This window comes from Pelmatolapia mariae, linkage group LG2 (genome assembly GCF_036321145.2).
Source record: "Pelmatolapia mariae isolate MD_Pm_ZW linkage group LG2, Pm_UMD_F_2, whole genome shotgun sequence".
NCBI classification, from domain to species: Eukaryota; Metazoa; Chordata; class Actinopteri; order Cichliformes; family Cichlidae; genus Pelmatolapia; species Pelmatolapia mariae.
The window spans coordinates 25,983,262-25,996,804 of record NC_086228.1 but is presented as its reverse complement, the minus strand read 5'-3'; the positions used below and the strand labels follow the sequence as shown (position 1 = coordinate 25,996,804).

General features: G+C 38.5%; 1 protein-coding gene across 1 annotated transcript; it reads left to right on the top strand.

Annotated features, from left to right (window-relative positions):
• Positions 1-103: 103 nt before the first annotated feature.
• LOC134644031 (neuronal acetylcholine receptor subunit non-alpha-2-like) lies at positions 104-7,203 on the top strand. The gene is made up of 6 exons (XM_063496677.1): positions 104-470; positions 1,466-1,617; positions 3,914-3,958; positions 4,359-4,468; positions 5,010-5,922; positions 6,037-7,203. Exons 1-6 carry the CDS (start codon positions 404-406, stop codon positions 6,208-6,210), a joined length of 1,461 nt encoding a protein of 486 aa, XP_063352747.1. The 5' UTR covers positions 104-403; the 3' UTR covers positions 6,211-7,203.
• The last annotated feature ends 6,340 nt before the right edge of the window (positions 7,204-13,543 follow it).

Below are 13,543 nucleotides of genomic sequence, written 5' to 3'. Positions count from 1 at the left end.
TCGGCTAGTAATAACCTAGTCCATCCTGAGGAGGTCAGTAGCAGCAGTGAGCTAAACACAATGATTTAGAGCATCTTTAAAACTTCACTTATTTGTCCGATCCGGGAATCCCTCCACCACCTCCTTCATCCTCCCCGCTCCCTCCCTCCTCCTGCCCCGTCCACCGACAGCGGCGCTTCCCGTGACGCCTCGAACGGAATCAGATTCGGACACATGCGCTCTCACATCAGGTCCCTGCCCCCTGATACACGGCAGCAGTAACGGGGTTACTTTCCGTATACCGTCTAGTTCCAGCACTGATGGGAACCTCGGGGTCTAAGACATATCGGTGTGCATAGCCTTCTTCTCCAGCTGATCAGCAGTTATTAACAGGAGGCTGTCAGAGCTCTCCCCGGACAATACCATGAAGTTAGAAGTCCTTCTTCTCCTCCTGTTGGGTTTTTGCAAGCTGTCCCCCGCGAAGATTGCCGGTGAGAAAACTCTTGATATATGTATATATAAATATAATATTTCTTTAGAATACATACTCTATGCTCAGTAATGCCTCCACCGATTTGTTCCATGTTGTGCAACATCCGCTAATAGCTTTGATTAAACTCTGCATAAACTCCGATGACCTTGTCAAACGGGAAAGCACAAACTACTACCAACTACTCACCACTGGTCTTATAAAGCAAAGGATTATGTTTACATTCCCACGTTTCTTTTCGGATTTAAAGATTCAGTAACTTGGAGAAAGCCATGCAGACTTCTAATTGTGCTGACAACAACAAAACAGCAAAAGCTGCCATTTTTGTGGGATGAATTAAGCTTTTTTAGTGCAACAAGATAATCCTTTTTGCAGTGTAACGCAGTAATGCGATGGCCCTAGCTCTGCTTCTCTTGGAGCTGACTGGTCATCAGGCAAACAAGAACACAGGTGTCATATATCAGCATCTCTGCACCTGTCCTTGAAAGTACAGCCAGAGCTTGTGGGATTCAATCATCTGTAATGTGGCTTTTATGTTTGCTTGGTGGATCCTTTATACATATTTACCCTGTCAGATGATGTCAGACAGATGTGAAGCCAGAGTGGAAAAAAACAAAACAAAAACGCTGCAGGTTAAAGGTGGACACTCTTCCTCCCGGTCCCTCAGCTCACACACATTAGTCCTTGCACATGATGTCCCTTGTGTCTGATATTTTAGATGTCTCTCTCCATCGACATTACAGTTTCTGTTTCTCTGGTGGCTTTATTTCACTGCAGACTGACTGATGGGCTGACTGCCCAGCTTCTGTGCACAGCCATATTAACCATTTATCCTATCTTGTTATCTTGTTATGCAGTGTGTGTTTTTTAGAGGAAGAGTAAATGCTCTACTTTCTATCCCTGCCACTTAAAATCAGGCTGGTGATGGTGAAAAGCAGCTGCAGTAGGAGCACAGTTGTTATTATTGTTGATCCATCTTCCCTCTTCTTGTTCCAGCTCCAAATGAGTTTGTGTCCTTGGCGGAGATGGAGGATGCTTTATTGAAGAACCTTTTCCAAGGCTATCAGCGCTGGGTTAGGCCAATCCAGCGTGCCAATGACACTATTAAAGTACGCTTTGGACTCAAGATCTCTCAGCTGGTCGATGTGGTGAGACAACACACACGTACAAACAGACTGACATCAATTTGCAACTCCTGTTAAAAGTGGCTTCCTTAGTTTGAATGAAACTAAGTTTGAATTTTACACAAGTTTTAGTCTTTCGGTCTTCCTGTGAGATTTGTTGGCAACATCCAAAGTAAAGAATATTGCAAGCCTTGCCCTTTAACAGCAAAAACTAAATGCAAGCATGAACTTGCTTTGAAAATGCAATTACTGAAAAAGTATCAAGACACTGAGTTAGATAAAACACGTGTAACACATATAAAAGAAATATAAAGAGTCTTGTTCTGGTTTCATCAGTCCCACTATGTGTGGTGCTGAAATAGAGCTCAAGCTATCTCTTCATATTTGTGATTACACACTCTCTCTTTGGAGTGTTTCTTTAATATTTCAGAGGCTGGTTGCAATAGGATGAGATGGTTTAGGTGCTCCAGAGGAGAAAACTGAGCACGCTAATGGAGGAACCATGCTTCTTGGCTTGAAATATTCATCTCAGCCAGTCCATATTTAACTTTTCTTCTCGTCTTTCCAACAAACACAGCAAGAAATGAATTACATAAAGCTGTTTGTGGCAAATAGGAAAGTTTTAGGTTGATCTGTTGGATTCTGGGAAAGAGAAAGGGCGATGGAGCTAAACATAAAAACAACAGCCTGCCTATGCTGTGTATGTCCCCTGAGTCTCTCTAGGCTGCTGCTCAGCTTTGTATTAGATTATGGTTCACCTCTGGTCTATGTGATCACCAAAACATTCAACTGAATCTGACAGCTGAGGCCTGCGCTGGATATGCTGAACATCTTTGAATATGTCTCGCTCACGTCTGCTGAGGTTGTTGAACTTGTTTTTGTTATCAGCACAGCTTCCTGCACCCACTTTTGGTACTTTGTTTTCTTTGTGTTTACTAAGAAAGTGGCAGATAAATCAGATTCTGTCAGATACAGTGGAAAACGAAAAGATGATTTGGTTCACCTCAGCTGGGTTTTTTTTATTCACTAAAACAGTAGCAGACAATAAAATATTTGAATGAAATAAGTGATCTTGGATTTCTTTGTAAACCTTGACTACTGACATGTGCAGACCTTTGTTTATGAATCATTTAAGTGTGAACCAGTGTTGAGTCTACACTGAACAGGCGCCTTAGAACGCCGAAGAACCAATTTTAAAGTGTATCTTTAGGTACTTTGTTACTAGAACTCTGTTACAAAAGCAAGTTCCGATTTCTTTAGTTAAATCTTTTAAAAAATGCCAAAGATATCAAAGCTTATTGGCATAAAATAGTGTTTTTGGATCAATAGAATCATGAGATGAGACGGATAAGGCTGAGGTATGCCAATGACACGAGAATTTGACTCAAAATCTGTGGCGATAGGTTTCATGGAGTGATGAATCCAAATCTGAAATTTCTGGTTGACATTTTTGTCAGTATGTACAGAGGAAGTCAGGAGAGGGGTATAACAATGAGTGCCATGTTTTACAGCCATCTGTAGAACACAGTGGAGGCTCTGTCAGTGTTTAAGGCTGAACTTCAGCCTATGGTTTTGGAAACTTTGTCAAAATGGATGGAATTATGAACCCAGAAAAGTATCATCAGACTTTGATCCACTAACATTTGGGAAGCTTCTGATTGGCAGTGCCTTTATCTTTTAATATGACAATGATCTCAAGCACACTGCCACTGCAGTAAAAGCACACTTGGATAGAAAAACACACAGTGGAACACCATCAGTCATGGATTGGCCTCCCCATAGCTCAAACCTCAACATTACTGAAGCAGTGTGGGGTCATGTAGACAGAGGGCACAACAAAGGGCAGCCAGTATCCAAAGAAGAGCTTTGTACATCCTTCAAGAAGCCTGGAGAACTGCTCCTGAAGAATACTGAATGACAATGAAAGAAAGCTTGCAGCTAACACAGCTGAAGAATAAAAGTGTCCATGCCAAATGTTGACTTTCAAGCTTTTAAGAATTCTACAAACTCTGTTTTTGCCTTATTTTATTTCTATGTATGCAATTGCTGCACCTATTTCCCATTTCCCTGAAACAATCAAAGACATCAGGGGTGTCTTGAGTCTTTTGCACAGAACTGAACAACCCAACCAAAATAAGCCAAACAAGCAAATATATTTCATTTTCATAGTTGCATTTTAATGTGCAAATCTGACAAATAATAAAACAATGGGTTCCAAAAATGATTTCTTCTTACATTTTTGGAAAGTATTTTTACATAACATATTTTCCCAATTTTAAATAATAATATTTTTTCTATTTCTTATGTTTTTGTCTTTTAGGATGAGAAAAATCAGCTAATGACAACTAATGTTTGGCTGTGGCAGGTAAGACAAAATGAACACAGGGCTGTTGGGCTGGAGCATGAAAAATAGTACAGGATCATCCAAGAGACCGTTTATAAACATTTTCTCATAAATGTTAATCAGTTTATTTTTCATGATGCATTAACAAATAACACATGGTTTGCAGAGAAAAATGAGACTGACTTTTTGAATGTAATGTATTTTAAAACTAATATATAGACCCTTGATTTGCTTAAATAAACTGTATGTATGAGCAGTTGGTTTAAATTTAATATTTAGTTGTTATTTGAATAACTGCTGATAGGTGACAGAATTCATAAAGGAGTCTCTTATAGAGGGTATAGAGGCAAGCAAATCACAGTATTGTTGAGTGTTGTTTATAAGTCTGCTGATGTGGCTTCCTGCATTTTCCCTTGACCAGGAATGGATTGATTACAAGCTGCGATGGAATCCAGATAAATACGGAGGAATCACCTCCATCAGAGTTCCTTCAGAAAATATCTGGCTCCCAGACATCGTCCTGTATGAGAAGTAAGGCCGCTCTGAAATTTCACCAATCCAGTGGCTGATGATTACGTCATGTGAAACATGAGTCTGTCTGTATGAAAAACACCAACACAACGTGATGCTATCTATCTTAATTGCTTTAAAAAAATAACTTTCTTTGAGTGTAACCAGCATGTTGTAATATAAATATTATAAATATTTAATCTTACTCCTTATCTAAAAAACTAAAATAAAAATCAGTAACACTGAGCTGTGCTCAGAAAGGCCACTCTGTTCCTTGTACATTCACCCAATCAGCCATACATTTACTTGACCACTTATTAGGTTTGAGCCTGTCTTAGTTGCCATTGGTCAAGTAGCAGGGAGCGACGTGGACACATTTCATAATACTCTCAAAGAGTCCATAAATGTTCAATTTTCATGTGATTATCAGTTGAACTACAACAGGTGCATAAAAACAATTCATTGTCAAGGAGATGGACGATTGCATATAGTAATATTAATTTAACAGTTTCATGTAAATGGACTTAAGATGAGAATTGACTTGTGTTTCATATTTCTTCAGTGCTGATGGGCGGTTTGAGGGTTCCCTGATGACCAAAGCTATTGTGAAGTACAACGGGGCCATCACCTGGACACCACCTGCCAGTTACAAATCTGCCTGCACCATGGATGTCACTTTTTTCCCTTTTGACCGCCAGAACTGCTCCATGAAGTTTGGGTCCTGGACCTATGATGGCAGCATGGTGGACTTGGTTCTCATGGACAACCAGGTTGATCGGAAAGACTTCTTTGATAACGGGGAGTGGGAGATACTCAGTGCTACTGGTGCCAAAGGAAACAGAAAAGATGGCTTGTTATCCTATCCCTTCATCACATACTCCTTCATCCTGAAGAGACTGCCTTTGTTCTACACGCTGTTCCTAATCATCCCTTGTTTGGGTTTGTCCTTTCTGACTGTCCTGGTCTTTTACCTCCCCTCAGATGAAGGAGAGAAGCTTTCACTCTCTACCTCCGTCCTAGTGTCACTTACTGTGTTCCTGCTGGTCATTGAAGAGATTATTCCCTCCTCCTCCAAGGTCATACCCCTGATCGGAGAGTACCTCCTCTTCATCATGATTTTTGTCACCCTCTCCATCATCGTCACTGTCTTTGTCATCAATGTCCACCACCGCTCCTCAGCCACTTACCACCCAATGTCACCATGGGTTCGAAACCTCTTTCTTCAAAAACTGCCCAGAATGCTGTGCATGCGAGGGCACACTGACCGCTACCACTACCCAGAGCTGGCTCCCGAAAGCCCTGAGCTGAAGTCTCGCTCTGGAGGTCGGAGAGGCCAGAAGACAAACAGTGGTTCGCACGGACCGACGACTTCTGATGGGAAGGACGAAGAAGCCTGGGGTACTATGTTGGAGAAAGCCATCTATTCGGTGCGCTACATCAGCAGACATATCCGTAAAGAACACTTCATCCGTGAGGTGTGTAAAGTATTTATCAATAAACATTAAATTCTTTTGACAGATTAAGAGCTTGATGTTTATATTGCGCATACTCTTTCTGTAATCCCATGTCTTATTTTTGCCTTTTCACAGGTGGTACAAGACTGGAAGTTTGTGGCCCAGGTGTTAGACAGAATCTTTCTTTGGGCTTTCCTCACTGTCTCAGTATTAGGCACCATCCTTATCTTCACTCCAGCTCTGCAGATGTTCATGAAAATCCCTCCTCCAACTCCAAGTGAGGAACAAGCTTCAGAGCCGTTACACTGACGAGGCAACTGATCATCTGCCTTCAAAGAAAACATTTTTTAAACATGGTACCACTGAGCAAGAAGAGCCCACTGCAGGCACTTTAACAGAAAGAGTCAGATAGTCAACAAAAGCCTGTAAAAACCACTGTGTAAAATATACATGCGAATAAGTCATCAAGTCACTGTGTCTGTTTTGTCAATATCATAACGTTTCATCTGATTATATTGGCATTTTATTCTGGTTTAAGATATATATGACAACCTCAGTAAACAGTAGTCTCACCTGTGTTCATTTTCAGTTCGCAAATTGCCAAAATAAAAAACAACAACAAAGAAATGCTTCATAAACTCTACACCAAATGGTATTTAGCTATCAATATACAAGATTAAGGTAAAACCCCATAATTGCCTTATTTTTTATGTTTTTAACCAACATCATATTTAATTTGATATTTTTATTCTTGAAATACTTTTTTTTCAAATTCAAAACAAATTTCTACTCGGGAATTTTAATTAAATAAAACATCTGTGAGGGCGTTGTCAAAGCTAAGTCAGATGAACTGACTTATTGCGGAAAATGATAGCCCTGATTTGGCCCTCAGGCTGTATGTTGAGTATCACCACACTGAAGCTTAAAAATTGTGCTGCTCTGTTTCAGTAGCATTTACTGATTTGTCAGTTGTGTCCTCATCAGATACATTTTTCTCACAGCAGAAAAAGAATACATTTAAAGTAACAAAGTGTACTGGATTAATGAAAACAACCCATAAAAGTTTGTTGTTTTTATTGTTTCGATGTACCTAATCAAACCAATAAAGCTGGTTTAAATACACAAGCCTGTTTAAGATAATGCTGTTTTTAGACTCGCTTAGAATTCAGCAAAAAACATATTTGCTCATCATGTTGTGTGCAAAATTGAAGTCACTGCAGTGTCACAAATGGTATGACTTATCCCCCTCAAACAGGATCATTTCAATGATGTAGTTTTGGCTGAAATCTGTGAAGTAAAATCTGCATCTTGCAGCACCACCTGGTGGTAAATCTCTTTTCGTTTGATTCTTCGAATACTGTTGAATACGTTTTAATTAATGGCATAAAATCCATTTTATTTCCATTAATAGACAATCCCAAAAGACTAAAGAAGCAAAATGTTCAGTTCAATTTACTTTGATTTTATTGTATGAAATGCTTGCATCATTTTTCTACAATAATCCAATAAATCTGACACAATTGCTGAAAACAACATTTTCCCCCATGCTGATATAGGAAATAATGGCCACGCTTCGTAACCAATGAGAGGCTTAACTTGAGTAAAAAAGCTGACCAATTAATGAGATTCTAAGACTTTCTCTCCAAATGTTGCGTTCAGGTCAGGTAGTGCGTTTGATCGCTAAATCTAGTACAGTTCAGGCAGGCTCTGAATGGAGAACATATTCAAAAACATCCCATATCAAGTAAGTCTTTATATACTTTTCTAACTATATATTTTGTATATATTTTTTGTAAATCACTTTTTATGAAATGTTTTCCATTTAATTCGTTTTTATTTTGGGCCCCCAGTCTTCTTTTTTCTTTACTACCCATTACGACCGGTCAGGCTGTCCAGGTGGGCGCGTGCATTGCGCAGCATCTCCATATACATCCTGTTGTTTTCGCTGCAAAGTAAAATACATATAATGAATATTGGCTTTAAGTTTGTGTGATCAAAAGTATCATAACTATATTAAAAGCAAGTTACAGTGCTCATTGAAGTTACGTACTGCGGTTTGGGCACGCTGACCGTTAAAATAGTAACCGTTGTTCTTTCCTTTGCAAACGTGTTTGATTTAAAGTTATGTAAGTAATGTACTCGATAAACATACATATCAAATGATAATGCGTTACCTCGATAAAGTTGGAAGAGTCTGACACTGAAACATTCAAATGTAATTTAATAGCGACAAACAGTTACGTCACTCACGTGGCCACAGAGCGGTCAAACATCAGGTTGCTCATGTCCATGTAATACTGCGCATCTGTTCGAATGGCTGTCCAGTACTCATTAGCCTAATGAACAAACAATTACATGAAACGATTCTTAAAGTGACTCACTCTATATGCTTAGAACATTTCACTAACATTTACCTGCTCCTGAACGGTGTAACCCCACTGGTTCTGAGAGTGGTGTGGATCCCAATATCCTGCCTGTCTCTTCAGCCTGATGAATCCCTTAGCCTCCTCTTCCTTCATGAAAGGGGCAGCAAACCCCCCTAAAAACATTAACATTGAAGGATATAATAATACTTGTAGGCGCATGTATTAAATAAGAAATCCTAACAAAATGTACACAAATAGGCGTCATGGGCGAATCCTGAATGTTAAATGAGTCTAGTAGATCTTTTTCTTCATACTGGATGTTTAAATTTTAAAACTATAATTTTCAAAACTATGTTTCATGACTTTAAATCTACAACACCAGCACATATACTTGCAGTAACAACAGAGGAGAAAGCTTACCACTCAAAACAGCCAACAGGATCACAAACTTCATGTCTGTGAAATTATGAGTAAAGAAAATGTTTTAGAAGAAAGAGAGAAATATGTAGACATCTAACTGCTTGAGCTCTCAGGCGTAAATACTGTAAAGTTTCATTAAAACGTGACAGAAAGGGAGATTTACCTGCAGCGGTGTCATTCCTCTGAATGTGTGAGTGTTTCGGTTTCAGCTCAAAATCCATCATGAAAAGTGAACAACACTTTCCTTCATAGATTTTTTTCTTTAATACCAGAAACCAGAAGGGAATGAAAGAACTCAAGCATCAGGGCAGGCCAGTCACTCTGAGTCAACATTTACATTTATCTGTTGCCAGCAGACCAAACAGCAGGCCTTCTCCCACAGAAGCCAGGCTGTGAGATTCAGCATAGAGATGTTACCGGCTGTATTTTTAGGCCATGACAGTCACTAAAACGTTTATTCTGTAAGACGTGTTTGGTTTAAATAAATTACAATTAGTGAAGAAAAGATGCTTACAAATGCTTTTTTCTAGACACAACTATTCTTTGCTTTTTGGCTGCATTTTAAAACCCTTAAAAAAAAAAGTTATGTTGAACTTTAAAGGTATTATTGCATCAACTTTTTCCACAAAAGATTCTCCACTCATGTTACTTTGAACTCTTATTGCATTATATTGCAATAGATATTCTTTTCTGTTTCAAATGGTATTACTAAATTCCTCATGTTTTATGTTATATAAATAACCATATATTATTGAACGCACGACCTACTTTTATAGTCTTGTAGAAGTAAAGCTTGTGTGTGTACGTCTACATTTCTACCACTAGGTGTAGTCCTATCCACACTGACTTTTGGTTAGAGCGTTCACTCATTGTGTGACACAAATGGCAGAACAATTGCCATTTTTCCAAAATAATTTTTGTAATCTGTGTCGGTATATTAAGAAAATAAGTATGAGAAAATAGACCGTGAAAAAAAAAACACACTTAAAGAAAACAACAAAACAAACATAAATGTGGCCAGATGTTGGTGCAGCAAACTATTAACATAAAATCAGGAGTAAAACTGACAAAATGAAGCAGATTAATTAATAAACAAAAACTCCAACTTATGTGATGGATTTAATGAAAGGGAAATATTAACACATAAAGCAGCATTTTCTGAGGGAAGGTAATTTAAAGCATGCTTTTGAATCAGCTTAGACTTCAAAAAAAAAAAAAAAAAAAATCAAAGCAGGTCCCAGGAGGATTAATTTTCATTTTTACTTGTTGAGGTGCTGCATTAGGTCTCATCCTTTTAAGTATGAGGAGGAGCCTACAAGTGAATTTCTTTGTGTGATGTAATATTTAGGCCTACAATCTCACTCAAACGCTGATGCAGCCACATGAAAATGACTATATAAAAGCTGAATTGAGGGTGACGGTTATCCAAAGAGATAATACCGAGAATAATTTAAACTATTTATGAACATAAGAGTTTCTAATGATTGGTTCATACACATGTGATAGTATTTTTGAGCATAATTGTATAATTTTTGATTTGTTTTTCTTTAACTGCGTAACATTTTCACTCGCCCCCACACAACACACAAAACCTTTTAGCTCTTTTTGTTTGGGTTCGTCTGACACGCTCTGTCTGTCCTTTACCCTTGACGCACTGCTGACCTTTTTCTACAGTAAACTACTAAGTGTGTATGAGAGGTCTGACCTTTCTGTCGCGTCCCATAATAAACTGTCACCACCTGAACATTTTAACAGAGACAAATGGCAAGCTGGCAGCTAGCGAGACAAAAAAGGACGAGCTGTGTTGAGCGGACCAAGATGATCTTCATCATGTGGGCCAGATATTCACACGTACCTCAAACCAGCACATATTGGAGTGCAGAAAAGATGCATATTAACTGCTGTTTTTTTTTTTTTTTGTTTGGTTGAAAACATTTCAAATATGCACACACTTCTGAAAAGATTATAAATGACACAATGCAGATTCACGAATGTGTGCACACCTCCCACATCAAAGGTAGTGATTTAGATACAAACTAAAGCTCATCTGACCTCATTCTATCACGCACATGCACACACATGCGCCCTGCTGGGACTATGGGGAATATTTCAAATATTTAAGTTAGAAACAGGGCAAAGGACAAGATGGATGTTGAACAAAATATGTTACGATACTGAAACTTTCATGCATACTTTCTCATCATTGAGAGAATATCGAGATAGTGACAAATCTGTGATTATTTTTTCTGACTATCAGCTTTTAGTTGTACTGTGATGTGTGATTGTCAGTAATGATGTGTGCTAAGTTTGTTTCACGTAGTAGAAAAATACCATAAGGATTTGAAGAGAAGAAAAGACAAAGACGAAACAGGAAAGCAGTACCAGTAACGTCATAACATTAAGTAATTAAACAGAACAGTTTCCATTTATAAAAAAAAATGATAATTAACAGCTCCCTGCAGTCTTCACACTCCTTTCTGTGGTTATCATTTTCTCTTGTTCACCTCCTGGATTGGAGACATTTTAAACCTCAGCACTGAAGCTCACAATCAACTCAAAAAGGTGAAACATATGAATATATAATAAGAATTGCACTGTGGCATCTTTCATGTTCATTCATATTACATACGTTTGCCAAACAAAAGTGTTGGGATTACAACTGTACATGTCCTTAGGGTGGAAAATCTGAATGGTCTGTCTGAAAAAGGACTGTAGTATTTGGGTGAAAGAGTCCAGAGTATCATCAGCTGCCAGTTTGCTGGAGGATTGATTTTAAGAACTTTGAGCATAGAGATGTTTTTTTTTTTTTTTTAAATTGTGTGTGTTTGTGCAGTTGTAATGTGCACTGTGCATTGTTAAGTGGGGGCAAACAACTATACAGAGTGTAGGAGGAGGTAAAACGGTGGAAAGAAAAACATAAAGTGAAAAGAAAATACTCTTGGTGCAACAGAGCCACAGAATCACTTTATAAACACAAACACACACAGAGACAGTACTGCATGCATAATGATGTACTTAATGTTTACACTCAACAAACACTTTGTTAGATGCACCTTAGTAATGTTTTGGACCCTTTTTGCCTTCAGAACTGCCTAAATTCTTTGCTGTACAAGTTTCTGGAAATACTCCAGAGATTTTGGTCCATATCGAATTAATGGCAATTCAAACAATTGCTGCAGATTTATCAGCTGCACATCAATGATGCAAATCTCCAATTACACCACATCACAAAGGAGCTCTATTGGATTGAGATCTGGTGATTTTGGAAGACATTTGATTACAGTGAACTCACATTCTTGTTCAAGAAACCAGTTTGAGATGATTCAAGCTTTGTGACATGGTGTGTCACTGTGTGTGATTTGTTTACTTTTACTTCCTTCTCACTCCATAGATGTTTTTTTTCTTTTACAGTGAGAGTATTTGAAAGGATGAAGTTGGGATCAGAGGTTTCACACAGCCCACTGTGGCTTTCGGGACCACCTATTGAACAGATATGGGATGCTGTACCAAAGATCTAACAGCATAAATCTCCTCAGATGGAGCTCCATGTGGGGTATGAAAAATAACTAATACCAATGGCGCAGGGCTGCTTCTTAGATAATACGCCCCTGTTCCATTGAGAGAAGAAGAAGAGAGAAAGAGACAGGGAGCAAAGGCGGCGAGAACATTTGGAGAAATATGCAATGTTCCCCCTCATTGCCTGTTGGATTCTATTTCCGACTGAAATTATTTATGGACTGGAATAAATAGGTCATTTGATTATAAGCCAGTCTGGCACAAAAAGGAGACAAATATGACAAAAATGCAGTTGATGAACCTCTTTGTAAAGCTGGGGAGGGGGAAATTGCAGTGCGACGCGTGGCACTTCAATAAATGATGATCTACAGCTGTGGGAGATGGAGGGTATGCACTGGTGGTCTGTACCTGCTTCTTGGGTCAGAGTAGGTTTTCCTGTCCCGGACAAACAGTGAGATAAAAAAACGGACAAATGACAAATTTATTTATCTGGTATTTGGATAGCTACTCTTTGACCTTGTGTTTGATTTAAATGTGCACTTAGCAAAAGAAAAAAAAAATATATCAGTCACTGGGCAACTACCAATTTTACTAGTTGCTCAGAAAAGGCTATGCATAGAATCAAGCATGTAGTGATTTGACTGATTGGACTGAGCTGATTTGTTTAAATCTTGCAGGATGTTACTTTCAGGCTACAATACTACTCCTGGGCTTAAGTAGCTTGTTTCTCTGAGGTAGATAAGAGTATTGATACAACTTTTATTACACTTAATAGTGTAATACGGCTACCAACTGATAACCTTATCCTAAGTTCACTAATGAATACATTTATTTACACTGTCAGAGCACTTAAGCCATTTGGAGTTTTACTTAGGGTTACATATTCCTTATTTACTTTTAGATCTGTACTTTATGTAACAGTGCACAAATGGAATCAATCTTCATACCTTACTCTGTGCAAGAAAGATAAGATTTTTTTTCCATGAACATCTAAAAAAAAAGTCCCTGTTTAATTCGACTGTTTACTGTAATAGACTGCAGTGCATACAGGCGTGACTGGGGCAGCATACACACAGTCCTGTTTCCATCACTTCAGGGGGCTTTACATTCAGGGTTTCGTTACATCATTGCCTGAGGTCAAACACTAACATTATCACCCCCAGAATGTGAGCAATATAAGTGGGCGGCACGCACACGCGCCTTTATTTGATTAGACTAGTTGAGTTCAAGTAGACACTAATGTAATCTTTAGTCAGTGTCTCGTGAGCATGTTGTAGGATTTAACATTCAAATGTGAGCTAGTTTTCAGGGTTAGCACACAATTACTGGGTTACAAGCAT

Bases quoted from the DNA above. Each gene is read 5' to 3' on its own strand.
- LOC134644031 (XM_063496677.1), top strand. From the start codon at position 404: ATGAAGTTAGAAGTCCTTCTTCTCCTCCTGTTGGGTTTTTGCAAGCTG. The intron at 471-1,465 runs GTGAGAAAACTC...TTCTTGTTCCAG, and splicing joins GTCCCCCGCGAAGATTGCCG to CTCCAAATGAGTTTGTGTCC. The intron at 3,959-4,358 runs GTAAGACAAAAT...TCCCTTGACCAG, and splicing joins CTAATGTTTGGCTGTGGCAG to GAATGGATTGATTACAAGCT.